General features: G+C 36.8%; 1 protein-coding gene across 3 annotated transcripts in view; it reads left to right on the forward strand.

The window, feature by feature from the left end:
* CHCHD3 (coiled-coil-helix-coiled-coil-helix domain containing 3) overlaps positions 1–27,162 on the forward strand; it is a 251,261-nt gene that overhangs the window by 64,361 nt on the left and 159,738 nt on the right. For all 3 annotated transcript variants that reach the window (XM_072964444.1, XM_072964442.1, XM_072964443.1), the window contains one exon: positions 22,842–22,959. In XM_072964444.1, coding sequence (XP_072820545.1) covers positions 22,842–22,959 — 118 coding nt within the window. The remainder of the gene's footprint in view (positions 1–22,841; positions 22,960–27,162) is intronic.

Consider the following 27,162-nt stretch of genomic DNA (forward strand, 5'->3'; position numbering starts at 1 on the left):
GTTAACTCATTACCAGTATGAGCCTCTGCTTTTGTCTCATTGTTGCACATTTTGGGTCTGTGGTAATAAAACCTGGGCTGTGGTGCATGGTGCCCACATGAGCATGCCTTATCATGTCTGTTTATTTGGCTAGTATTTTCATTAATTTTAGATGGCTAGTGGTTAGGGGGATGGAGTGCATAGTCTTTTTGTTGGTCTTGTTGCTGAGGGAGTACCATGAGAGTTTGAGGCACCTAGTGAATGAATGAACTTGCTAGATCATTTTGGATTACTGTTAAGTCACCGTAGTTTAAAAGACTCAGTTTAAACTGTAGCTCAGTTTTAATACTGTTCTCTTGTTAGCTGCCTATAGATATAAAAACCTGTCATCACTGAGACCTGTGTACAACTGATGTGATACAACAGACGGATAATGGTGAGCGACAGGGTGCAGCGGGGGGACTTCAGTTACCCTGGAGGGAACTCAGTGATATTTCTACAGTTGCCCTAATAGATCTGGCCAAAATGTGATTTAGTTAACTGATCAGCACCACACGTATCTGGGAGTGTATGATTGTGTCATAAGATCAGGTGGGAACAGAAGAAATAAACCAGCTTTGAGATAGTTGTAGCTTTATAAACAATGGCCCCCACACTGTATGCACTAACTTAATATTTGTTGGATGTTAAATATGACCATACTTTCATCTTCTGAAGGATAACATGGTGTTTGCTTTTTGCTTGCTACAAAAAGAGAAAAGGAAAATGGAATAAATTTGAAGACTGAAAAGAAGAATCTGTTGCAAGTGATGTGGGTGACTGAATTCTAGACTTAAAAAAAGTTACATCGCTTACGTTTTTATTTTTCATTTCTTGATTCTCTATAGTGACCTGATTTTAAATGTATAATTAACAGTTATTGTTGTATTCTAAGTGTTCACATTATTGTCCTAAAGATAAAACTAAATGTTTTTGGTGGAACCTTTCTTGACTTCACAAGATTAGTTCATCATTCAGGTTTACCCTGGGGAATGAGCCTTGAGACATTCATGCACTTTACCCTGACACCACGTAACACTGACCCCACAGAGTTGTATAATCTATTTTTGACAGTAGTAAATATGATGGTTATTACCACAACTGTTTCTGCTGTAACTGTCAATATCTTGAATAAACTTCCTCCTTACTACAGACATGACTGCGGAAGTTTAAAGCAGAATCCAAACAGACTTCCTACAGTTTTCTGTATCAGGTGATTAGATGCCATAGGTCACTGAGCTGAAATAAGTATCTGCATTTGAAACTTGTAATTGCCAAGTATTGTACTATTTTTAAAAAGTCTCTTTTGCTCCTTTCCCCTCCCTACCCCAGATCACATTGCTTTTTCACTTATACTGTCTTTCACCTGCTACTTGATTAGTCCAGTGTCTTTAGTTGTTACCATTCTCTTCTTTGCCACGTACCATAGTTCACTGTCTGCCATGAGGTAAGTTAACCTTACTTCTGGATACTGTATTAAGTCTTGGTGCCGTTTGAGTTTTATCCTCACTTAATAAGTAAGACCTGAGACTTTTTTTTTTTTTTTTTTTTTGCTTTCACTGCCCACCTTTGCCGTGCAGTCCACCCTACCTTTCTGGAACTCTGAAGCTACTCTGGTATTCTCCCTCAGGAGAAGGGTGTGTTCTTTGGGGCTGCTGTAACCAAGTACTACAGACTGGGTGCCTGAAACAACAGAACTTTATTTATTCAGTCCTGGAGGCTGGAGGTCCAAGATCAAGATGGTCAGCAGGGCTGGTTTCTCCCGAGGCCTGTCTCCTTGGCTTGCCCATGCCATCTACTCATGTGGCCTTTTTTTTCTGTGTGAGGGCATCCCTGGTATCTCTTCTTATATGGACTTCCATCATATTGGATCAAGGCCTCACCTTTTGGCTGCACTTAACCTTAATTAACCTTTTAAAAGACTCTATTTCCAAATACAGTCAACTTCTAAGATACTAGGGGTTAGGGCTTCAACATATGAGTTTTAGGAGGGACATAATTCAGTCCATAACAGATGGATAGACTAATATACATGTCAAATATATCCATCAAGTATATTTGGTTAGATACTGTACTGTTTTATAGTTCTTCCTCAGCAGAAATGAATTCTCCTATTCAATCTTCAGAGTATCTTCTAGGTCCAAAACTTTGTATTGATTTTCTAATGGAAGTTATTTTCATCGGGACTCTGAAGGGCTTGGGAGTTTAAAAGGGTTAAGGTTAGGATTTAATTGATTTGTAAAAATGATGTCATATGTTCCTATTCATCTATTTTTATCTAAGCAGGTATGGTTGTGGTAGTAAAACAAATGGGCCAAAGAGTAGCCACTCAAATGTGACAGATTATTGTGGGCAAGATCTTGGTTGAAGCACTGAGCCTCTGCAAGTGTAAAACAGAAGACTATCTAAATTTGAGCTTGACAACTAACTACAAATTGTAGTGCCTTGTCATGGTAAGGAAGGAGGGACGTACAGCTACTGATGCCTCTTTACTGTCATGTATGAAGGATAGTGACAAAATGATCATTCCCTCATTTATTACATTTTTGGGGTATGTGAGATAATTAACTAATTTTATGTATTTCACATAGATAAAACTAAAAGCTCAGTGGTGGTATTTGTTATTCTTAATTTTGCTTTAAAAAATAATGCTTTATTTTGTCTTCCTGTGGGAATGACCCAATCTCAGAGAGGTTAATTTACCTTTTGAAGCCTATTTTTAAAGCAAACAGGCCTCTGGGTATTTTAGGAGCATGTCTACCAGTTCTGTGTTCCGTTATCTCTGTAAACATGGATCTTAATATGGAATTTTAAAGAACTGGCAATAATGACAGTTTCAAGTTCTAGCAGTCTTCTGTAAATCATGTCGTGTATTGTCTTTGACAATTTATCTTACTTGAGAATCTGCTGAGGTTTATCTTGATTAATTTTAATATATAGATCCTTAGTGCTCTTAGGATTAATTTTTTCAAAAACTATTTGAATTGGTCTCATTGGTTACTTTTTTCACCACATTCCCAGACATATACATACTATGATGCCTGGAAATTCAAAATGTGCTTTACTTTTCAGTGACTTAGCCATTTCATTTTATCATGGAAACCATAATGAAACTTATATCAGTGTCACTCATTTTCACTTTTATTCTTGCTCAGTCACTAAATGAATACTAAGTTAATATCATTGCAACATTTACTGCCAATATGAGTGTATTGTGTATGAAGATTTAGGAGGTGTCATTATTATGTGACATTAAGTGGAAGAGCAGTTTTAATGAGAGTTGTATAGATACTTGAAAAGAAAAAATTTATAAATGTGCCCCTCTTTAAGTAGCACTCTCATTCTGAGTTAATTCTATTAAAGCAAGTGAAACATGAATTAGGAATTAAAGTAGTGTTGTGGTTGTTTTTTTGGTAGCGCTTATCTTTATCCAGGTTATCTCTGTATAAAGAATACTTTCTGTGAACTATTATGTACTACAAATAAAATTATTTTAGTACTATGAAAGTCTCATGGATTTCTACCATTATTCTGAATACAAATCCACCTAAATTATGAGGGAGAACAGTAGGGGACAGCATTATGTCTTTTTGGAGTAGAGATCTGATCTGAATGCTGGCTTTGCCTCTTAGTGATCTGTGATCCTGAGTAGATGATTCACCCTTCTGCACTTCAGTCTCCTTAGTTAATGGAATTTGGTTAATGAGAATACCTACCTGATAAGCTTGTTTTTAAATGAAGATTAAGATAACATATATAGAGTACCTGGCACACATTAAACTTTCAGTACAAAATGCTTATTCTTACAGAAGACTCCTTTCTTTGAACTCAAGAGCAGTAGAGTGTGGTGGTTAAGAGTATGGTCTCAAAGGTCAGACTGCTTGGGTTTGAGTTCCAGTTTTATGGGTTACTAGTTTATAGATCACATAGCAATTACTTGACTTCTTCAAGGGCCACTTTCTTCATCTGTTAGATGGAGGGCAGTAATAACACCCACCTTGGGTTATTGTTAGGGTTATTTTGAGGATTCAGTAGGATATTCCATGTAAAGTTCTTAGCACAGAGCAGTGACTTGCACAGAATCATAGTAAATGCTCTGTAAGTGTGATTATCAATCTTATCTAACCATCCGTTCATACATCCATCTACCGATCCATCCATTTCAGAGAATTAATTATACTCCAGTTGTATAGTGTTTTCTTCAAATATCCTTTCTCATTTCTTCTTGCCTTTATCCTTTCTAAGGAGCGTAGAAAATCTCTATAGTGGTGAAAATGCAGGAAAAAAGAGCAAATGAAGCTAGATGAACTTGTTCTCTTCTGCATGAGCTATTGATTGTCTTTTTCCAAGGGTGTGCCCAGGTCTAGTCCAAAAGTACCAAGTGGGAGAAGTGAGAACTCTTTTCTTCTTTTTAAATTAACAAGTGGGTTAAAAACATCAGCTTGGCTTTTAGTCTGAAAAATATTCCTTTTAGTTAATATAAATTATAAAATTGATATTGATGTTAAGTGGTAGTTCCTGTGTATTGGTGCCTTCACTTTTATTTTGCTTACTCAGAAAATCCTTTTCAAGCGCGGGGAGAACCTCTATAAAGTCTGTGGGCCTCAGGTGCTGAATATTGCAGTGTTATGTGTGGGGGAAAGGGGTGCAATTTTGTTTGACTTTTAAAAGATATTCTGAAAGGGAGACCCAAGTGATGAATGGTAGCCACTTCTGCTGATGTAAAGCCCTGAAATGAAGATAGTCAGTGGCATTGCACATGAAATATGTAATTTTAAGAGTTCTTACTTAGGGACCAAGAAGGTAAATAACATGCAAGGGCTGGATAAAGATCTTAGAAATCAACAGTGAAACAGTAGCATGCCATGAGCTGAGAACTGATGAAAGAAGTTTTTAATGAGCACCGTCTTACTGCTTTGAAATTTAGGAAGAAAAATACCTAACTTATGCCTGGATATGCCTTTGAAACTTTTTGTACCCCTGTACTAAGCACTTGAAGTGTGGTTGGTCCAAATTGGGATCTGCTCTAAGTTTAAAATACCTACCAGATTTCAGAGACTCAATATGAAAAAAATATAAAATATCTCTTTAATAATTTATATTGATTACATGTGGCATTGGTAATATTTTGGATATATTGGGCTAAATAAAGTACTTTGTTAAAATTAATTTGGCCTGGTTCTTTTTACTCTGTTTTATGTAGCTTTTAGAAAATTTAAAACTACATTTATAGTTTGCATTATATTTCTAATATTCACTGTTGCTCTAACATTTTATTTAAACATAATACACTTGCATGAAAATATCAACATCACAAAAATGAAAAAAGCTAAGTCCAGTACCTTATCCCACACCTCAGTGGAAACCATCATTTACAGTTTCTTAGGTATTCTTTCTACCATTTTCCTAAGCATTCTGTTCTGCCCTTAGGTACATTGTAAATTAGAGAATAATCATAAAAGCTGCTATAATTTAATATAGATTTATGGATTGGGGTGGGTGAAAAGGTACAAAGTGAATACCTGCCTTTTTGTCTCAGTTATTCACACTTGAGAAAAGTCTAATTACTGAATCCGTGCTTCCTTAAAGAGATACTGTCATTACCTGCAGGAAGGACTGGTGCTTAGGAGAAATTAATTAATTTTCATTGAATTTGTAGCATCAGTTCTTTTAAATGGTTTAACAACAACAAAAAAAAAGGACTCTTCTTGGCAGTGGTGGTAATGAAGATCTTACAGTGACCTAGGACTGTTACCTATCATTGGCAAACTTTTAAAGTTTTCTGCAGTATACATTTGAAAGCAGTTTTGCGTCTTTTTGAAATAATTCTTGATGTAATTGCTGATCTGGTAAAAATGGAATAGAGTGAACTTAATTAATAGCATTGTATAAATGTCATGATATAAAGGAAGGAATGTTAACTGTAGTTGATGGTAGAATTACTGATTTTTTTTAACATTGTGGTTTGTACACTTCTAAGCAGATAATAAATGCTCAATAAATACTTTAATCAATGACTGAAACATGTTATATCAAATAGATTAATAAAGCATTGAGTGTCACTGATAATTTGTCTTTTTATGAATGAAGATTCTTGATAAACTATCAGAATATGACATTAATGAAAGTTTAGGTGAGAAAATATTTCATTTATATATTTGTGTTAATTGTATTATTTTGTGCTTATTTTCCTTCTTTATTATAGAAACTAAATGAGGCAACATAAAAATTGCTGTTGCCTGTTCTCTGTGTTCCAACCACCATAGTGATCATGTTAGTGGAGTCGTGTGTGCAGGCCCTTCCCAAGAGCATTACAGGTGCTCGGTAAACGTTACTTAGATTTTTCTTTGTTTACTCATATTGGTATTAATGCTTTTTGTTTGACCTAGTGCTTACCAAGTTTTTTAATTTGATTCTCTAACAATTGTGTGGCTACGGTGTTACTGTGCCCATCTTCCTATGAGAAAACCAGCAGCTTAGAGAGGTATATTGAGAAGATCAGTATGTAGCAGAGTCAAGTCTTAAACCCAGACGTTTTAAGTTATATTTTAGTCATTATTGACATGGCTGTTATGACCTATAAATGCAGATGAATGTTGGGAATTGAGTCATATTTCCATCCTTTGACTAGTATTTTGTTTCCAAACCACAGTAATATGAAAATTCCAGTTAGAAGTGCCTTACAGTCCTTTCTCCACAACTTTGTGGTTTGGGGTATTATTTAACTGGTTTCAGTAAATCCTGCTCTTGTTGCCCTCTTAATGCTTATTTTTAAGGTATAGTATCTGCAAATGAGGCAAGTCCAGTAATTATGCAGATTATCCATTCATTGGATTAGATTCTAATTGTACTCTAACTTTGAACCAAGTTCTCTGTGAGATTCTTTAGATTAGGAACTTCCCTTTATAGAAGATGTGGAGGTAAGTCGTCATTTGGTCTGAACTTGCTACTTGATTTGTTTCACATATTTATTTTATTTTTTAAAGTTTAATTTTTTATATTTTTGGGGGAGAGGTAATTAGGTATGTATTTACTTGTTTATAAATAGTGGAGGTGCTGGGGACTGAACCCAGGATGTTGTGCATGCTAGGCACACACTCTACCACTGAGCCATACCCTCCTCCCCCGTTTCATATATTTTTAAAAAGAAGAATAATCAAATTGACATGTTGATGCAACTGGCAGATTTGATTCCTAAATGTGTTTGAATGTAGACCACACAGTGTTTTCTTTAAAACTAACCCTCACTTTTTTTTTTTTTTGGTACCTCTTGGCACAGACGTGTGAGTTTCTAGTAATTTAAAAATTCTGGTGAATGACACTTGATAAATGGTGTGATATTGTGAATACTGATAAGCACTAGAAATTCATTGGTGGAGCATCAATTTCACACCTGAGACACCTGCTCAAAGTTTAGATTAAAGGTTTGCCTGGAGTCCGGAGTCTCTTTTGCAGGTCTCCTGATAAATATAGTGATTCCAAAGCACATTTTTCTTCTGCATCAAATCCAGGCAGCACTTTGAGTCATTAAATATTAAACCTTATATTCAAGAACATTATTCACTCATTAATATTGCATTGCGACCTAAACTGCATTGTTCAAAACATTTTAGGATGTTATGCAAGTCTGTCAAAATACATTAACAAACTTAGTCATGTTGAACTAAGCAAAAAATGACAAACTGTTTGCACCACAAACGTGTTGTTGTTGAATTTTTGTACAATGTAAGCATTTTGAGTTGGGATGTTTGGAAATCACTGTAAAGATAAAATGGATTGCAGTAGAAGACAGAAGGAATGAATATTCATCTTCCATGTAACATCTGCTATATATCTTAATGAAATTTATAGTTATCCCTGAAATTTTTCTTCCTTGACAGTATTTATTTATCTTCTAAATTATTTTAACTAGGAATTGAATATGAGTTAGTACAATTCCAGCTGCTTATAAAAGTGCAGTCTCTAATTCAGGATCCATTTTTCCAGTCTCCCTGATGGCTATCATCTCTGCAGAATCAAAGCTAGGTCGGCTTCCTCTGAACTGTAGAGGAAACTTTTGATATTTGGCTAGAGTGTAAGAGAGTGATTGAGTTCAAGCCTTGGTCTCTGTGACAAAATTTGTTCTGGATTGCCGTGAACACATGTGGTTTCTTGCTGCTTTTCACAACCCTGTTAGTTATAGTGAGAAGCCATAAAATTCTTCCCAGGAAGGAAAATGATAGCATTTTTGTGTCTAAAATTGTTTCTTCTTAAAAAAAGAAAGTCAGTCCTTTTTCTCACGCAATAGGGAAAATTCAAATAGCAGAAGGTTTGAAAATACACAGTTGCTGAGGAGATAACATTGTTTTTGTGCAATGGCAATAACATAGCTTCTGAGCTTTATCTGAAGTATGGTTATATTGATTATATTATGCCTTAGTTGATTATTGACATTTAATGGATTAGAATTTAATAAGGAAGAACAGTATGAATGAAGGTTGATGTTTAATCCTTGATTACTAGATTTTTTGAACGGAGGATGGATTGATTTTCCTGTGACATGTGAATCAAGAACCGTGCATGTAAGGATCCAGTGGGTTCATCTTGAACACCTACGGCTGTTATTTTAAAAATGATAGAAATGGGCATTGTGAGGTAAATAATGAAGGTGGCATAGTTACTTCCTGCTGGCTGAGAGTTAAATTATTCATTTTGTTAGTTTAGCTAACATGGTTCGTGCTGCAGGGGCTTGGAGCACTGTGTCAGTGACTAATATTGTGTAATTAAAAAGCCTCAGTTCCTCAGGCCTATAACATAGTAGAAATTTAGAGCTGGTTGTTAACATCATGGAAGGAGTTTTCTTTGTGTAAGCACATGCGATTTACCCAGTCATTTGGAAGTTTTTATGTTGTTAGACATGGGTGTGACACGGAGGCAGTATGCCCACGATGTATTCAGCTGTAGTTAATCTTGTGATTCCTTTCCCTTGTTGTGCTTCCACACCACAGTTTTTTCTTCTTGAAAGGCTGCCCTATAGTAAATGGTCCATTTGAAAAGCCTGGTGAGCATACTTCTTCCTTACTCCAACGTTGAATCCCTTTTCCTTCTCTCCCCAGATTATGGTGGGTTAGTGAATGGGTTTGGGAGGATCGCCACCTCTGTAACTACTAAATTTGCAGGCACTGTATGGGCATTTATGCCTTTGCAAGCAACTTAAATGCTGATTTGTTACCTTTTCAGCCTTAGTAACTCTTAAGGGAAAAAGACCTAACACAAACCTCTTCTGATTTTTATGTTATACACAGCATTTTGTAGTCCTGCGCAGTGTAACTGTAATCTTTAGTTTCTGTTTCCTCACATAATTTAATTTTATATGCAGATTTGTACCTTTGGAGTAGCACTGTAGCTGTATTTGTCAACCTTAGGAGTCTGTGAGTGGAAAAACAAAAGCGTGGAAGCACATTCTGGATGATCTGTCAGCCACTTGTTGCCACGTGACATCAGGACCTGAGTTTGCCGCTGCAGCTGCATTAGGGCAGACTGACTGGTGGTTGTGCCTGGCATAGATGGATGGAGAAAGGGCTTTGTTAAGGGAAGGGGAAACAGCTAGACATATATATTAATATTTGAATCAGAACATGGAACATTTTACCTCGAGGAGATTTGAGTAAACATTTTGGTTCACACACGCAAGATCATGTGGTATAGTGACTAGCACGTGGTTTTTGGAGTCACAAGTCTAGGATATGAATGCCACCATATAACTTTCCTACGTGGTTTTGAGGAATTTATTTCACTTTTCTCAGCTTTGATTTCTTAAGCTCTGACAGGTGAATAACAACTGCTCTGTGGGATTTTTGTGAGGATTAAATGAAATAATGTATGTAAACCACCTGTTAAAATACCTGGCTTAAGGAGGTACTCCATAAATGGTAGCTACTAGAATATTACTAGTTAAATATTATGCATTTTTTTCATTTAAATGGCATAGGTTGTATGTTAAAACCTTCAATACTAAAAATAAGTTAAATGGAATAGAGAGTGAAAGGACTACATGGATCCGAGTGTCTTTCAGTGGAGTGAGTGGGACCTGTGTCAGGGCAGCCGCCTCAAGAGCAAGGCCTCGGTGATCTGTTCTGACTCCTGCTGGTTGATTCCATGTTCTCACGCTACAGTCTACATAGTAGATTAGCAAAAGGTACTTTTTAATGCATTTTCATTTCAGGCGACTCCATTTGTTTGTTTTCATCATTGATGTGAATTCTGAATGGTAATTCTTATTCCTTAAAGTATGCCTGTGATTCAACTTGAGAGTCACAGGTGAGAAATATCAAGGGGATGAACAGGAGTCACCCTGGAATGACAGTGGGTAAAGTCATACAGAATTGCACATCGTTTGCTCTTTCGATACATGTTTCTGCTGTCCCATTTTATGTTTAAGGTGAAAATTAAAATAAAGTGAAATCCAATATACTGCTCACTGTGGCTTTCAGATCAATGTGTTTTTATTAGAATTTGTTTTTTCTTTAGCCTGATTTCATCAGGAATACCAGAAATAAAACATCTGCCAAGGAATGAATTTTTAGCTGATGAATAGAGTCAGAGAGGCATGAAAACGGATTGCTGTCATCTAGGGAGGATGCATTGTTGCAGGGGGGGAGGCGGTGCTGAGGCTGTCTGCAGTACTTCCTGGGCAGACCAAGGTGACTTTAAACAGAAAGATGAGCCTGGTCTCATGGGAAAGGCCTCTTCAACTTTTGATATTTCTTTTGAGGTTACAGAGTAGTTAAGATAAAAAATATAGGACCATCTTTACTCAGAAATGAGACTGATGGAGATTCTTTTCTAAAGCCTGTGTTTAACCACCTAATAATAACAATTGTGGCTGTGCTCAGTGATACAAAATTTGACTGTTTATCCTTTCATTGGGGTGGGTTTCAAATAGTATTTTGGGAACAAAATTGCTTTTGCAGCCTTTACTCCTTGAGAGGCGGGTTGTCCCTCTGTTTTGCATACAGCTTCACTAGCCCTTCAGTTTTCCAAAGAGGATACCCCTCTTCTCTCAGCTAGGCTGACCTTTTACAGCAGTTGGCTGAGCCTTTCACCAGCGTTATAGAACAGGTGCTTGCCATGGAGTTTCATCTTAAACTTACTACTGGGTGGTACTTAATTGGAGCAGTGCTCTGTAGTATAGGTGGGTCTGTCTTCTATCCGTTGATTCCCCTGTACCTGTCCTTCAGTTATGCCAGGTGGTTATCCCTGAGCTGCAAAACCAGACCATGTTGTTCTCTCCCCATGTAGAATTGTTCTTATTTGATTGTGTTTTGGTGTTAGTAGTTTTCCCCCGTATGTATTTAGAAAGATTTCGCTGTGCTTATAGTACAGTGAGGCTATGTTACACCTCAAGGTTTTTTTGGGGGGGAGAATGCAGCTTACAGTGCAGAGATGATATAGGAAAATATTTCTGTAAGAATTAATGTACAGTGCCTGAGATTGCCCCATCTAGCACTTTTTGTCTAATAACTCTGCCCTAAAATGCTTTAAATAATCCTTCAATGTTTTTTTTAAAAGATAAAATAGAAATTTTAAAAGTGGAGAGGGTTCTAGGGAGTTGGTGACTTGAGAACATCTCCACTGTCCTCTCATTGCAATTTTAGTCTAATTCCCAGTGGCTTTTTCTTAGAAGAGCATCCGATAGCTGGATGTGAGCCAGTAGGTTAGTTTCAGCATGGCTCAAGGATCACCGAAGTTGACCCCAGTCTGTCTGAATGTTCCTGAGAGAACCTTTTGGTTTCTCTGTCCCTGTTAACTAGTGTAGATAGGGAGTGAGAGATTGAGAAGAGAGAGACCTTCTCCTGGTTTCCTTGACCAGGAGCCGAGAACGTCTCAGCGGGTAGTATACCGCTGGGCCACAGGGTAGAGACCGCTTCTTCCCCACCATTCAGCAGGAACCTCCGCCTAACATAGCCCAGCAGCTGGGTCTGAGCCCTAGTGAGTAGAAGATGAAAAGAAGCAGCAGCCAGGGAGAAAGATGCTCAAAAAAGGTGCTTCTGGCAAGAACTGTTGGAATATGTCAATGATGCTTTTGATGTTTGTAGTACTGGCAACTGTTGCCACTTGATTGTAAGAAACGTTGACTTTAAGATACATATTGAATTCATAAATACTGAAGGATTGGGGAAAATAACCTTCTGCATGTTATGTTTGATGAAATAGACAAAATTCTAGGTGGAAATAAAGGAAAGAGAGAGAGAGGAACAGTAATAATTAAATAATATAAAACATTTCACTGAGGTGGAGAGAGATTGAGCCTGCAAATTGAAAGACCTCTCTTGATTCTAGGAGGGATTGATGAGAAAAGATGCACACCTGGTCATAGACTGCTAGCTTTTCTGAATTCTAAGGATAAAGAGAAAATCATACAAGCTTCCTGACAGAAAGCACCACTGATTTATAAAGAAATGGGATCAGTCTGGGTTCAGGCTTTTCTTTGCCAGACTGGAAGCTGCAAGGCAGAGTGACATCTAGGGGTTCCTGAGAAAGGACTGAAACCCCCCAATACTGTGATGAGCTCTTATTTACCTGTCAGGGTGAAGAAGTGACTTAAGAATTTATTAATGTTAACAGCTTGCAGCCAGAATCCACTAAGGAGACAAACTCATCAGTTATTTTTACAGGGAGAATTTAATGTAAGAATTGTTAATGAGGCACTTAAGAGCTGGAAAGGGGAAACAACAGAACAACTCTAGGGTAGTGCTGTTCAAAAGAACTGTAACATGAGCCATCTATGTAATTAAAATTTTTCAAGGAACCATATCAAAATAAGAAAAAAGAGGTGAAGATAATTCTAAAATATTTTATTTTCCCCAATATATTCAAAATGTTATTTTAACATACAGTCAATATGATATATATTAATGAGACATTCTTATTTACATCCTAAGTATTAAAAGTCCAGTGTGTATTTTATACCACCAGCACATCTCAGTTTGGACAGGCTGAATTTCTTGGGCTTAATAGCCACCTGAGGCTAGTATCAGCTGTATTGGACAGTGTAGCTCTAAGCTATCCCAGAGGTAGCCCAGGCAGGAGGTGGACATTAAAACTGAAGCTTGGAGGAGGGGCTCTGTGGAGCTGCAGCTCAGGTCTCTGAGGAGGGTAGCAATCCTATCTCCTATCTGGTCTTGAGAGGCCAGTGGGTCTGGGACCCACTGATTTTTGAGGAGTCTGCCAAAAGACAGGGCTGATGTCTCCAGAGTAGGGTGCAGTAGGGTTGATTTTGCAAGTGTGGGCAAACTGCAGACTGGATTGATCTGCTGCTGCAGGAGCAGGTGCTGCTGCTGGTGTGAGCAGTGAGGCCCGAGTGATGCTAGAAGGCATACTGCAAACAGAGTTCTTTTTCCTTCTGCAGCCTGTAGGCTCCCTCTGGCACCCTCTATTGGCAGAGCCTAACAGGGACCCAGCGGCAAAGCAGGAATGGGGTTTGAGACTCCCAGCTCCCACTTCACAAGGCAGACGATAGAAGAGGGGTGTGAGGCCGAGTTGTAGCTAAATATCTGACACACTAGCCCATCTCAAGAAGACTCTTAAAGAATTCTAACCAAATTACAATTCAGTTACAACAGAGACCTTGAACTAGAGAAGGGTGGAAAGGAGAAGAAGCCCTCCTGAGCCTCTGTCTTTGCACTGTGTATGTGGTTGGAGGACAGACTGGGAACAGCTAATAAAGCTACTAATACGGGTTCTTGAAAATGAAGATTAATTCTTAATGAGAAAGCTAAGAATTGTATAAATTTAAAAGCACTGAACTCTTAGCTAAGAGTTGGGGGTGGAATGGGGAGTCAAAGCATTTAAATGATATAATCTTACTGAGTTTGCAGAGGGCGGCCGTCAAAAAATTAGTAGGAATTTTGTTTTTAAACAGTAGGAGGCAAAAAAAAAGTGTGAACGTTCAGGAAGGAAATGACCACTAATCACGTGGAAAAATACTGCAGATCTTTTTGAGAGGGGGAGAGAATGTATGGTAACTTGATAAAGCTGGGAAAATAAGGGAAAAAAGATAACAAAGTTAAGATTAATAGTAAACATAATATAAAATGAAAGAAATAAATTGAAGTGTTATCAGTTGCTATACTGTTAATAATTATGACTGGCCACAATCACCCATTTAAAGATCTTGCTGCCAGATTCTATGACAACACCCCCCATCAGAGCTATGTATTTATATAACATACACTTAAAACTTAAAACAAAGTAATTTGTTTTAATCTAATAAAAGTTAAAAAGTTAATGGATTGGCATAGCTGTACCAAACAAGAAGAATTATGATGAACAAAGATACAAAGAAAGGTTATAAACACTAAACAAAGTAAAAAAGCACAATTATGTAATGATAACAAAGTTAATAAAGACAGCAGTCATTAACCTTTATGCATCAATCAAATTAGCAGCTCAATATGAGAGACAAAAGTGATTAGAAATACAAAGACTACTTTTAAAATATAATAAAGGAATTTGTGTAATTATTCTTTCTTTAAAAATGTGTACTGTGGGCTTGATGGAGGAATCTGCTAAGTTTTAACATTAAAGCATCTACCATAAAAAGCGCTGGAGTGGGTTAGGTGCCATCTGTGTATATTTGAGAGGCATGATGCAGGTGGAGGGAAGAGTCTGCAGTTTAGTTCAAGCTTGAAAGTCCTTTGAATTAGGAAAGAAGAAAAATATTGATTCTTTCCTCCTACAAATCTTAGAAGGGAGAATAGAAATATCTTCTCTCTCTCTGGCCAAAAGTTGCCCAAGACTTAACAATTTACCAAGGACATAATTTCAAAATATGTGTCCTGGCAAAAAATGTGTCTTTTAACAAAAAAAAAAATACAAATGCAAAACGCTGTAAAAGGCTTGATGTGTATTTTGTAGACTGAGGATTGTAAGATGCTGTCATTTCTTCATAGCTCAGAGCCCAACCATGACTCTCAGGTCACCAAACCAGGAATATTGTCCTAGTTTCCTAACTTCAGGAGGCAGCCATCTCACATTGTCATCTGTCCTGGCTCAGGTCCATCCGAGATGAGGTCACCACTTGCCAGAGGAGTTGCTGTCTTGCTTTGCCAGCCCGATGAAAGGGATTTGCTTCAGAGATACCTGCATTTGACTTCTAGTTCCTTTTTCCTCCAACGACTTTCTGGTTGTCCTCCTCTAGCATCTTAGTAAATAAACAGCTGCCACACCCATCCAATGTATGTTTGCAAGGGAGAGGGGTGTAGATACTTTCAAAACCTGTCTCTAACAGTAGCGAGTCTTGCACAGGCATTTCCTTCCACTTCGTCTATAAAACAGTTAATGTCCAAGCCCTGCTGATACGGGACAGTTCAGTGGTGTGTGCCTCTGCCTCCCCACTCCTACCGTTGTTCATTGTATTTTGATATTCTGACAACTGATGTATACTTTAAGATAGAATTTGATTATTGGGGTTTAAGATGCCTCTAAATATTCATTTTAAGCCAAATAAAAAAAGAGGCCATAGGTTCTTCTGGTAGATGGAAGACAAGGGGCTTTGGAATGTTGTCTTAGGGAATTCTTGAGGGAGGAGAGTGTGTGGGCCATGGACACAGTGACATTAAATTGTGAACTAAAATCGAATTCTTTTCAAATATAAATGAATTTTCCTGTGCAGGAAAAGAATGTATTTGGTAAGAAAAAGTTCTCAGAAAATCCAGGACAGGTAGAACCTATTCTCAAGTGAGACTTGAAATAGGGACTCGAGGTACAAAGTAATATACAATGTGTAGATGGGAGGTGAGCACCTCGAAGAGGGAGATGAGAACCGTTTAGGATTATAGCTGTGGGTAATCCCCGATGATAGCTGTAGGCTTCCACTTATGGGCTGAGTTTTCCCCCTCTGGCATCATTTTGAAGCCATGCAGGAGAAGGCCCAGATTGTGACTAAATTTTAGTGTGCTTTAAAACAAAATCGCTTTTTAAAAATGTTCTTGTGGAAAGGAAGGACACCTTGATTGTTAAATTTTGAATGACATTTTAAATGATATTTATGTAGAAATGTAGATGACCAAAATAAATGTCCTCTTGGTTATATTCAGAACCAGGTCATAATGCTGGTTAAGTAATACTGATTTACTGTATGGTTTGCTAGATTGCAGTCATTCAGTGTTCCTAGACAGTGCCATTTCTTGCTAAATTATGATTATATAAAGAGTACTTATGCCCCATAATACTAAACTGTGCTCACACTCTGTATTCATTTCTTTCAAAAATATTTATTGAATGCCTGCCAACAGCCAGGCACCATTTAGTGTCTGGGTTACAGTAGTTAGTGCACAAGACAAAGCTCTTATTCCCCTGGTTTATATTCTAATAGTATAAATATGTATTTGTGTGTGTGTGTGTGAGTGTGTGTGTGTGTGTGTCTGTTCATGGGTATATCTATAAGAATGTAGACCCCGAAGCCAGCCTGACTGGCTACACCTGTCAGTGGCATTGTGACCTCTGGTAAGTTACCTATAACTCCTGTAAGCCTTAGTTTTATATAACTTATCTGTGCCTCAGCTTCCTCGTCTGAAGTTTGATAGTGTTGTTGTGAGGATTAAATGAGTTAACACCTGTCAGGTGCTTGGAACTGTACCTGCTACAAAGTAAGCATTAATAAATGTGAAACCTTTATCTGTTACACATATTGATACTATGTATAGTTACATATAGATCCATATTATATATGAACGTTACTTGGTTGCATTATTGTCCATTCATCTTCATGTGTTTATTTTGGAACTTCAGTGCATGTACATTTCCTTCCAGGATTTGAAAAACTTTGAGCTGAGACCTATTAATCTTGCTATGTACTTTTATTTTTGTAAAGTCTTATTAATAGAAAGCTGTATACTTGTTTTCTCATTGTTTTTAATAGTCTAATAATTAGTTCATTGAATTACCCAATTCAGCTTTTCTGTTTAAAAAGTGAATAGTAAACAGTATTTTGAATGCTAGTTCAGCATGTTCTGACAAAGTATGATGTATTAAAATAAAATTCATGATTAGCATTAAAAGTGACCTTTGAGATTATAGTCACTTATCTTTCTTTCCTGTGTTTGAAACAGTCAAGTACATTGCAGTACTATGCAGATATTGTCTGTGTGTAATGGTCATAGTTCAATTTTAGATAAATCATTTCCTCAAATCACTTTATCTGGAACAATCTCAGTTTCCCATTTATTCTCACCCATTATCTGAGGTTCTTATCAACTTTCTCCCAGTAATATAATGGCCTTATATATTAAATTATAAAGTAATTTTCTAAGCCAGAATTGTATAGCATTACTTATGCGTCAGCCTACATGAAGATAAATCTGAGTATTTGTGAATGGCCAGATGAACAGTGCATGGGTTCAGAGAAACATTTAGGGCCACTGAAAGCCAAACCACTTGGATAAGGGCTGGTAATAACTCTGACTCTGGCAAACTGTGACTTGATATAATGAAAACAAATAAAAAAGGAGCTTCTTTTAAAAATAATTATGAATAATATGATGTTTAGAAACTCTCCTTATATGACCGCAGGGATGAATAAGGTAATAGAAACTCATTTGGGAAGTGATATGGGGGGATGGGGAATGGTTACCCTTCAGGAAGTTTAAGAAGCGTGGCTTTGGAAATGAGACCAGGTTGCTTCATGTTTCCTGTGTGCTTTTATACATTTCAGTTTTTCTCATGTTAAAAAAGAAGGGAGAGAGTAATGCCTCCTTCATGGGGGATAACAAAGTTGAGTATATAAAAAATGCTTCCTTAAAGTTATCTTTAAAATACCCTTCCCACTTTCTTAAAACTTTTAGGTTTTTGGGAATAAAATAATACTGGCTGATTTTTACTCAGAAATTGAAATATTAGATTTTATATAACATATCGATAAGAACTGAATATATATGCGAAGTTTATTTTTTTTCCTTTTAAAGGGCATGTTATAATAGTATTCATAATAGGAGATTGAACTGGTGTTCAGAAATTCATTTTGCTGGTGTATCTTAAATCTGTTACGTGATTGAGAACAAGAGCTAAGTTGCTGGGGCTTGAGGTATAAGGGCAGAGCTGACTGGTATTTGTTTCATTAAGCTTAGGCAAGCTATCCAATTACTTAATGCAAATAAGAAAAGTTTACACTAAACTCCTACGTCTTTGCTTAAAACTCCAGAGAATTTAAATGAGGAGAGATATGTATTTAAAAGAAGGAAATTTAAATGAAACTAAAATCAGGGGCTTAATGTAGAATAATATTAGATCAGGAGATCTGATATAGTAAGTGAGAAATGCCAATAAATAAAAAAGAGAAAGTATTCTCCAAGATACTTGGTATGTTTAGTTTTATTTTGAGATAATTCTTAAATCTTTGGAAACCTAAGTTAATAATGAAAGACGTATGTTTTACATCTCTTGCCTCCCCCCTCCCCCATAATAGGGACCTTAAAAGTAAAGCCCTGTCTTCCCATGTCAATGAGGACTCACCCTTCTTTCTCTTGAGGAATGTTTACAAAACAACCTGGCTTTGGCTCTACACTCAGGGAGGCTAGGAGCATTCAGGGAGGCCCAGAAAGCAAGATCATCGCATTGGGCTCAAAATAAGAGAAAAGTTGGTTGATCGCACAGACACCTATCTTTTCTAGATGGTCATGGAACAGAAAGCCTGACGGAATATAAAAGCAATAGCACCGAGAGGAAGTTCTGAAAAGAATTCGGAGCTTCAAGATTACAAGCAGTTTTTCTGTGCAAAGTAGTTGTAGTTCGTTAAATGATCTAAATGAATTGGTAAAAGAAACAGCTTATTTGAAGCAAATATTGCTATAAATGCATTATGTGGAGGGGAGAGGTGGGGAAATGAGGAGCAGTACAATTGGAAATTTCTAGTCTTTTGCTTTTATGTCTAAATGCATTGGACTAAACGAAAGCCCTTGTTACACCATTTTTCTGGAACTCTGCCCTCCAAAATAGTTTGAGAGAGAGCAAAACTTCTAAAATTTTCTAAATTTTTTCTAACATTGCAAAAACGATTTAAGCTTCAGGGATCCTTCCAAAGCCTTGTACCAACTTGTATTGATAACTCTGTGTGTATGTTTGTGTGTTTGGTTTTAAGGGAGCTCTTGGTGACTCTAGATCTTCCAGTGTTTGGTATATGAAAAGGCAGCACAAAAGTTTAACTGAAGAAAATAATTTCTCACTGCCTCTGGACCTGACTAATGTTTCCTTGAAGATACTTTTTCTTTCCTAATAGTGCTCATTTTATGTCCTTTAGATTTCAATTCAAATATCAGCTCCCACCCAATATAGTTTTATAGTAAACTCACTTAAAAAAAAAAAAGGAAGTAGCAGAGTTGAAGCTTCATGAGGGTAGGGACTGTATCTCTTGCTCACTGTTATATTCTCAGTAATCAGAATAGTTAGTACCTATCACCAGTAATTACATATTGGATGAATTTTTTGCATCCTGTTTACTTTTTCCTAGTGTATGGTTTTTATCAAGTAGTTGGAAACTCTGAGAATGAGGCTAGAAATATGTGTTCAATGAGTGAAAATGATAAAATTTGGAGATAATAGTTCTTTGTTTCATTTATCCCCTGCCAGCACCCTTCTCAAGAAGTTTTTGGAATGGGGAATAATATATTTAATGTATGATGTTTGTAGGACTTTTAACTGCAAGGGACCTTAAGACTATAAAGTTCAACCTTCAGATTTTAAAGCTGAGAAAACAGGTTTGTTAGATTGTTCAAGTAAGTTGCTGGTAAGTAATGAGAATTTGTTCTGGTTCCTACTGCCAGACTACCTAAAAATACAGAATTCTGTTTCATAAACAGTCAACAGACCTTTCTTTTCTTTCTTTTTTTTTTCATTTTATTTTCAGACATTCTTTTACAATAAACTATTTTAGAATTTGTGCAGGTCTACTTGTAAGAACAAACGGAAGTAACTGTAAGAAAGGAAAGTTAGAAAGTAAGAAAGGAAAGTTAGAAAGTAAGAAAGGAAAATTTCTTTTTAGTCAGTTTGTGCCATCTCTCTTTAGCCAAGAGTCTAGCATAACTAGGTGTTGATATTTCAGAGGCTCTGAAATGTTGTGGAATGTAAAACACCCTATGTTTTAGGGCAGTGTAGTCTGGGATCATCACACTTGTGACCCTTGACATTATGGTGGCTCGGCACTTGTAGGGTTCGGGTTGTGTCTCCAGATTCTTAAATCCTTCAGTCTTTTATTTTCTGTAGCTTGTTTCCCGTTTTGTTTGTGGTTGGAAATAGGCCACTCATTTGTTCACGTGCACATTCAACAAGTGTTTTTTGAGCCCCTGCTGTGTGGCCGGCACTGTTTTAAGCACTGGGGATTTAGCAGTGAAAAAAAAACCAGACTAGGTCCTTGCCTTATGGAGCTTACAAGCAAGTGGGAAAGAAAGGAACATGTGCAAGGGTAGGGCTGCTAGAATGTTATAGTCAACTGACATTTTAGGAGTCCTCAAAGATCCTAAAAATAAAGCAGAACTTCTTATTGGTGAAAAATTGGAAAGAAAAAAAAAGATGGAGAAGACAGAGCTATATGTAGTCATGGTATATGTAGTGAATTTGGAGATTTTCTTCTTTTCAGAAAATAACTGCTTTCCCTGCATTCCTGATCCCATAGTGGGTACTGTTATTATTACTGCTACTTATCTAATGTGTTGAGTCCTTATTATTATTACAGACTTTACACTAAATGCTTTGTGTATATAGAACTCTGTAAGGTAGGTATTACAGTCTGTTTTACTCCTGAGAATAACAGGACCCAGGGAGGCTAACTGAATCACCTACTCAGCTAGTAGGTGGTAGAGCCTTGGTTTGGATCCAGGAGTCCAATACCACAGTTTTTGCATCTGTACCAAATATTGCAAACTAAATAATCTTTATTTTTATTATAACACTGAAGGCTTTTGAGCTAATGTTTTTGCCTCCTTTTCATTTATTTGCTAAAACTTTATGATATTTCTTAAAGTTGAGCCACTTTTAACTCCATTTGTAATTAAAATTTATGCCACATGTAAATTAACTCAGAAAAATATAGTTATTAAAATAAACAATACTTTAAAAATTGAAAAAAATTGATACACCAAATATGGAAACTATGAGAGTCTAGTTGTATAGAATTCATTTTATGTTCAAAAACTAATAATGTAAGTTTTATAATAGTTTTATGTATGTATGTAAAGTGCCTAACACTGTGTTTGGCATATAGTCAGTGATCCATAAACGATAGTAAGTTTTATTATTTTGTCTTAGTTTCTACCTCACTTGTAAAGTAGATTATGTATTTTACTTGCAAGTGACAGGTTGGTAAAAATGCTTTAACTGCCTAGTTTTCTAATCTAGTACAGTAACCTCAGCAGTTACCAGCACAATAGCCTTAGGTGGACCACTTCGTTTTTGCTGTTACTTTCGTTTCGTTTAACTCCAGGATTTATTTGGGTAAAAGTACCTTTGTTTCTATTATTCATCTTTATTCAAGACACAAAACCACATCGGTTTAATTGGGGGGGGGTATGGGAAGTGTTATAACTTTGGAATATATTTTATAAGGTGTTTTTATCTGTTATAATTGGTTTCTGAGAATTTCAGAATATCAGGGTGATGTAGCAGTTTAAAAATAGTAACCGAAGATTTTATTTTCTTTAATTCTTTTCAAGAATCTTTTTTAAAACTGAAATTTGATAGATTAGTATTGAGTTCAATTTGGTCCTCATCATTCCCACTTGTAAAGTAGATTGCACTCAGAATTTCACTTATACCAACGTAACAGTAACAATTTTACTTTTTCTTCTTAAAGCATCGCTTATACTTTTGGGGATAAGATGGTATAGAGAGGTTATTCGCTCAAAGAAGAAAAGGCAATCAAAATCTTTGTCCATGAGATTAGACTAAAATGAACTCTCATCCAGTGATTCCTGAATACCTTTATGTGCCAGGCACTATGGTGAAGATCTGTGCCAAAGTAATTTATCCTTGTTATGCACAGTGAGGGGCGGGTGTTTCTTTGGATTGTAACTCAGTATGATCTAATTGTGTGATGAGGTCACTGATAGACCTAAGGCAATCGGATGCTTCATTAGAATTAGCACTGTGCACGAATCTTGGGAGATAAAGTTCTTGCTGTCTTATTTTGTTGGACCATGTCTACAGTGTTAGATTTAGTTCAGAGCCAAGGGACAAATTCGAGTTATTCCACAAGTGAGGAGTCCTGCTATTGAAAAGTCTGGCCATTTTTGCATGAGGAAGTCATTTACTGGGAGGAAGGATACCTTAATTGTGTTTTTAGTTCCCTTCTACAAATGTCAGGTCCATGAGGACAGGTACTGGTCCTTGTTCAGCACTGTGTCATCAATGCCTCACACAGTACGTGGTGTATGTTCAGTACACAATTGAATTACTTTTGATGGGAAGATGATGGTTACCTTCAAATATTTGCCTTGTGAATGGCTTGTTAATTAGATGTATTACTTCTGTCTCCAGAGGGCAGATGGAAGCACCAGGGATGGAATATTTAGGTGGACAGATTTCAATTTGACATAAGAATTTTATAAAGCTAATTCAGCAGTCAGATCGATTAGCTTTTTAATGTATTTGAGTTCTATCCTTTTAAATGCTTAGGTAGAGGCTGCATGGTAATTTACTAGAAAATATACCCACTTTTGATCAATTTTAGGCCAAGATGATTTCAGCTACTAACTCTATGGCTGTTTCTATTTTTTTATTTAAGTATTTCATAAAAAAATAATGTCAGCTACTAAAAAATTTTTTTCTAAGTTAGATGTTTGTTGTCTTCTCAGACTTAAGCAAGGCAAGGAACTGGACGGAGAGATGACTTTAACCAATGAGCAGTTAACCAGAGCTATTCTTCGTGAGAGGATATCAAATGAGGAGGAACGTGCTAAGGCAAAGCACCTGGTGAGTATTAAAGATTTAGCAGAAAGGTCTTGTCTGCAAGGAAATCTCTGATGTTTGTGAAAAGCTTGTCAATTTTCAGTGTTGATGATATTCATGTTCTCTTTGCTTAGATTTTCTTTATTTTTGCCTTTCATAAGTGGCTGACAATTTGCTAAGATTAACCATCAAGGACTTTGTGGCGGATAACTTGAGAATTATTGAAGAAAAGATCTACACAGAGACACAATGCATCTCGCCTGAAGGAATAGTGTTTGTTTGCTCCCATCTCCCCTGCTTTTGGTTTCCTTGTATTAGAAACCTCTAGGGTGAGCAGCCTAGCTTGTTTCTGTCCTTACTGGCGGCCAACAGATGTTAGTCTCCAGCAAAGGTAAGGTTTGATCAGTCACTTTCTGGATTTTAGAAAGGGTAGACATGGTAGAGCAAGGGCTTTGGGGAGCCGTCTTTTATGAGAAAACAAATTTTTTTTCAAAGAAAATATTTTTAAAAATTTAAAAGATTACATAAACGTGTTTCAGAATGATTATTAATAGAAGAAAATTTAAGAGGCACTCATAAATCTTTCATTCTCATGTAACCAGAGTTTACACTGGGCTATTTCCCACTAGATAATTTTTATTCCTAGGTCTGTTTTCTATTTAAGACTTTGGAGAGTGCTGTAAATAGTGTTCAACACCATGAACATCATGAACATTTTCTTGTATCGGGAATATTGTTTTTAATGGCTGAACAATACTGTCTTATGCATGCAGTGTGACTGATTGAATGACTTCCCACTGTTAGATAAAGTGGGGCTGTCTGGGTGAAGCCTGGGGTTCTGACTATTTAACTCTCACTTTAGCTTTCCTAGAAACCCATGTCACTTCTCTAACTTCACAGCTTTAGTGCTCATTGGAATATAGCTGAGAAATCATTGGTGGGGTAAAATAGGACTACATAGTGGAGAACTTCAAATTCAGAACTCAGGTGATGGGTTCTTAGTTTGACAGGCAGTTGGGAACTGTTAAAAATGTATAAGGAAAGGGTCAGTTTGTGTTCTCTCCTTTTCTTTCCCTTGGTCCTTTCTTTGAGAGACTAACCTATGACCAGATGCCAATAGAGAAAATACAAGGAAGCCAATGTGTAATGAATCTATTTTTTCAGTGACTAATCCAGGATCCAGGCTGAATGGGTAGGCAGTGAAACCAGAACACAGGTGATAGACTAAGAAAGGAATGTCAAGGTACTGGCTGGTGCCACCATGAGGACACACATACTGGGTGGAATAAGAGATGTGGAAGGAAAGTCATTCTTTGTGGTTGGGGAATAATTTCAGAATTAAAGACGTTAGGTCTTAAGTAATTCCATCATTAATGACATCTGCTATGCTCCTGAGTTTGAGGGTTTTTGGAGGAACTGAAAACGTGTTGGGCCACTATGTTGAAGGGTTGTTTCCAGGAATGTTACAGTTTCCCAATTTGAAGGCCGGGGATGGAGTGGAGAGGGTTAATGATGTATATTTTAAGGATGGCTCAGGAACAAGCTTCAGAGTTTCTAGTGAGTGGAAGAATTGTTGGTTGGCATTTTGCTTTGTGCCCCAGCTTTTGCCTCTTTTCCTTAAAGCACTCCTTTCTTAACTTCTCTTTGCCCAGATTTGGGCATATTGTCTTTAATTCTCTTAGTTCAGGGAGATAAGCAAGATAGGGATTTTTCAAAAAAACTCATTAAATGCACACACACGATAAGCCATAAAAAAGGAGAGTTTTCACAAGAAATATGAAAAGTATTAAAAATTTCTTAACGGTAACTGTAAAATATTATGTAATATAGTTTAGTTGGAGTAGTATATCTTCAGCCCATTTGTTCCTTGTACCTTATATATTATATCTTTTTCCTGACTGTTTTTTTTTTGTTTGTTTTCAGGTTAAGCCTAAGAAATTGGCATTGTAGGTCTTGTCTTTACTGATTCTGGGGTTGTGGGGTATAGGGGGCAAATTACTATACTCACACCTCCTGAATTTTAGCATCTATCATAATACTGGCCAAATAGAGCCCTCAGAGCACTTAGGGACTAAGAGTAGAATTTATACAATATAGTTATAGCTGATTCAGAGGATTCTGTCCTGGCTTGTGCATTCTCAGACATTTCAGTGGTAGTTCATGGCCACAGCAGCATGGCTGCCTAGAGCAACTTAGGTACCTGTGACTCTCAACTTATTCACCAGTTTACCCCCGTTATTGTTGTTACTCGTTATTGTAGAAGACATGCATATTTGTTAGGTAAAGATCAGAAAATAAACACGAAAATATTAAGATCATTTAGATACCTGTTTTGTGGAGATAGTTACTATTAACATTCTGGTTTATTGTCTTAGATCCCTTTTCACATTACACTGAGTCTATATAAAACATTCATATTAATATGTGTATTTGTATTTCCCCAAACATAGATGATAGTATACAGTCTTATAACTCTTACAGTAGCCTTCACATTAATAAACTTTAGACTGTATGATAAAGGTCTTTCTCTACTAATATGTATGTATTTGCATGATCACTTTTAATGGTTAAGTGTATTTTGCTGAATTTTCCTGTAATTATTAAAATATTACAGGGATATTATATAAAATTTGGAAAATGTAAAAGTTATGAAGGAACCACCTCAAACCCATTTGGATGGCTACCATTTAAAAAAAAAAGGATAATAACAAATATTGGCAAGGATATTCTGGGAATGTAAAATGGTACAGCCACATTGGAAAATGGTGTGGTTGTTCCTCAAAAAATTTAAAATTAGAATCACTATATGATTTGGCAGTCCACACTTCTGGGTCTTTATCCAAAAGGATTGAAAGCAGGATCGCAAAGAGATTTTTGTACATCCATGTCCATAGCAGCATTATTCATAACAGCCAAAAGGTGGAAGTAACCCAAATGTACATCAATAGATGAATGCATAAACAAAAATGTGTTCTATATATACAACAGAGTGTTACTCAGCCTTAAAAAGGAAGGAAATTATGACGCATAATACAACATAGATAAACCTTGGAGACATTATGCTAAGTGAAATAAGCCAGTCACAAAAAGACAAATACTGTATGATTCTACTTGTATGAGGTATCTGGAGTAGTTAAATCCAGAGACAGAAGACAGCAGGGTGGTTACCAGGGACTGAACAGAGGGAGGAATGGAGAGCTTCTTAATGGGTGTGGAGTTTCGGTTTTGCAAGATGAAAAGAGTTCTGGAGATTAGTTGTACAGCAATGAATGTACCTTATACTCTGGAACTGTATACTTCTAAATAGTTAAGATGGTGAATTTTATGTCATGTATATTTTACCACAATTAAACATTAGAAAATAATTACTAAGGAAGTAGTATTGTTGCATGTATAGTTAATGATTAGAGGGTATAAAGTTCTTTCTGCCTCCTCATTCCATGTATACAGCCTAGGTTTCAGATTCTGCATCCCACCATCCTGGAAAACATGTATTGGAGAACATGACTTCAAGCCTATATTGTCCCTTAGTCCCTTGATGGGGGAAGTGGCATCTGGGGAAGCAGACATCCTCAGAACCCATGACTCAAGTGAGAGTCACCCTAAGAACATTAGCATTGTTCTGCTGTGAGTGCTGGGCTCCGTGGTTGCCATTCTTAACCCTAATATATGGAATTCTTTTGAGTGATGGCCAAACATTGATTTGTTCCTCTTCATTTAGAACCCAAATACTGCAACCAACAAGAAAGTAAAGTTTGGATTTCACACATTTGAAGGAATTGGCAAGCTGTCTTTCAGGAGAACTAGAGGGGAAAAACCCAAAACTGATGTTATGTTGGTTCTGTGAAATAAAGCTAACTCTTCACCGACCCCCTCCCCCTTCTCCACCCACGAACAGTTGACATTTAGATTGCTGTCTTCTTAGATGTGAGTCCAGGCTTTTCTTCCCACAGTTGTAGCAGCTAGCTTTATTGAAGCTCTTTGAAGGGCAAAGTCATGGTGGCCCTGTTGTTGAAGTTTTAAAATAGGATCAGATGAAAACTTTCCCCTTTGGAAGAATTGCTTTAGCTGGAGAAGCTGTTTAAGTCCTGCTCTAGTTTCAAAAATTGTATAGCAGCCCCTTACTCTGCCTCTCACTGACTAATACCAATATTTCAATCAGCCGATTCTACCCAGAGGTTTTGGAGATGCAGTTCACTGATAATTTAATCTGCATTAAAATGTTAA

This window comes from Vicugna pacos, chromosome 7, assembly GCF_048564905.1.
Source record: "Vicugna pacos chromosome 7, VicPac4, whole genome shotgun sequence".
NCBI classification, from domain to species: domain Eukaryota; kingdom Metazoa; phylum Chordata; class Mammalia; order Artiodactyla; family Camelidae; genus Vicugna; species Vicugna pacos.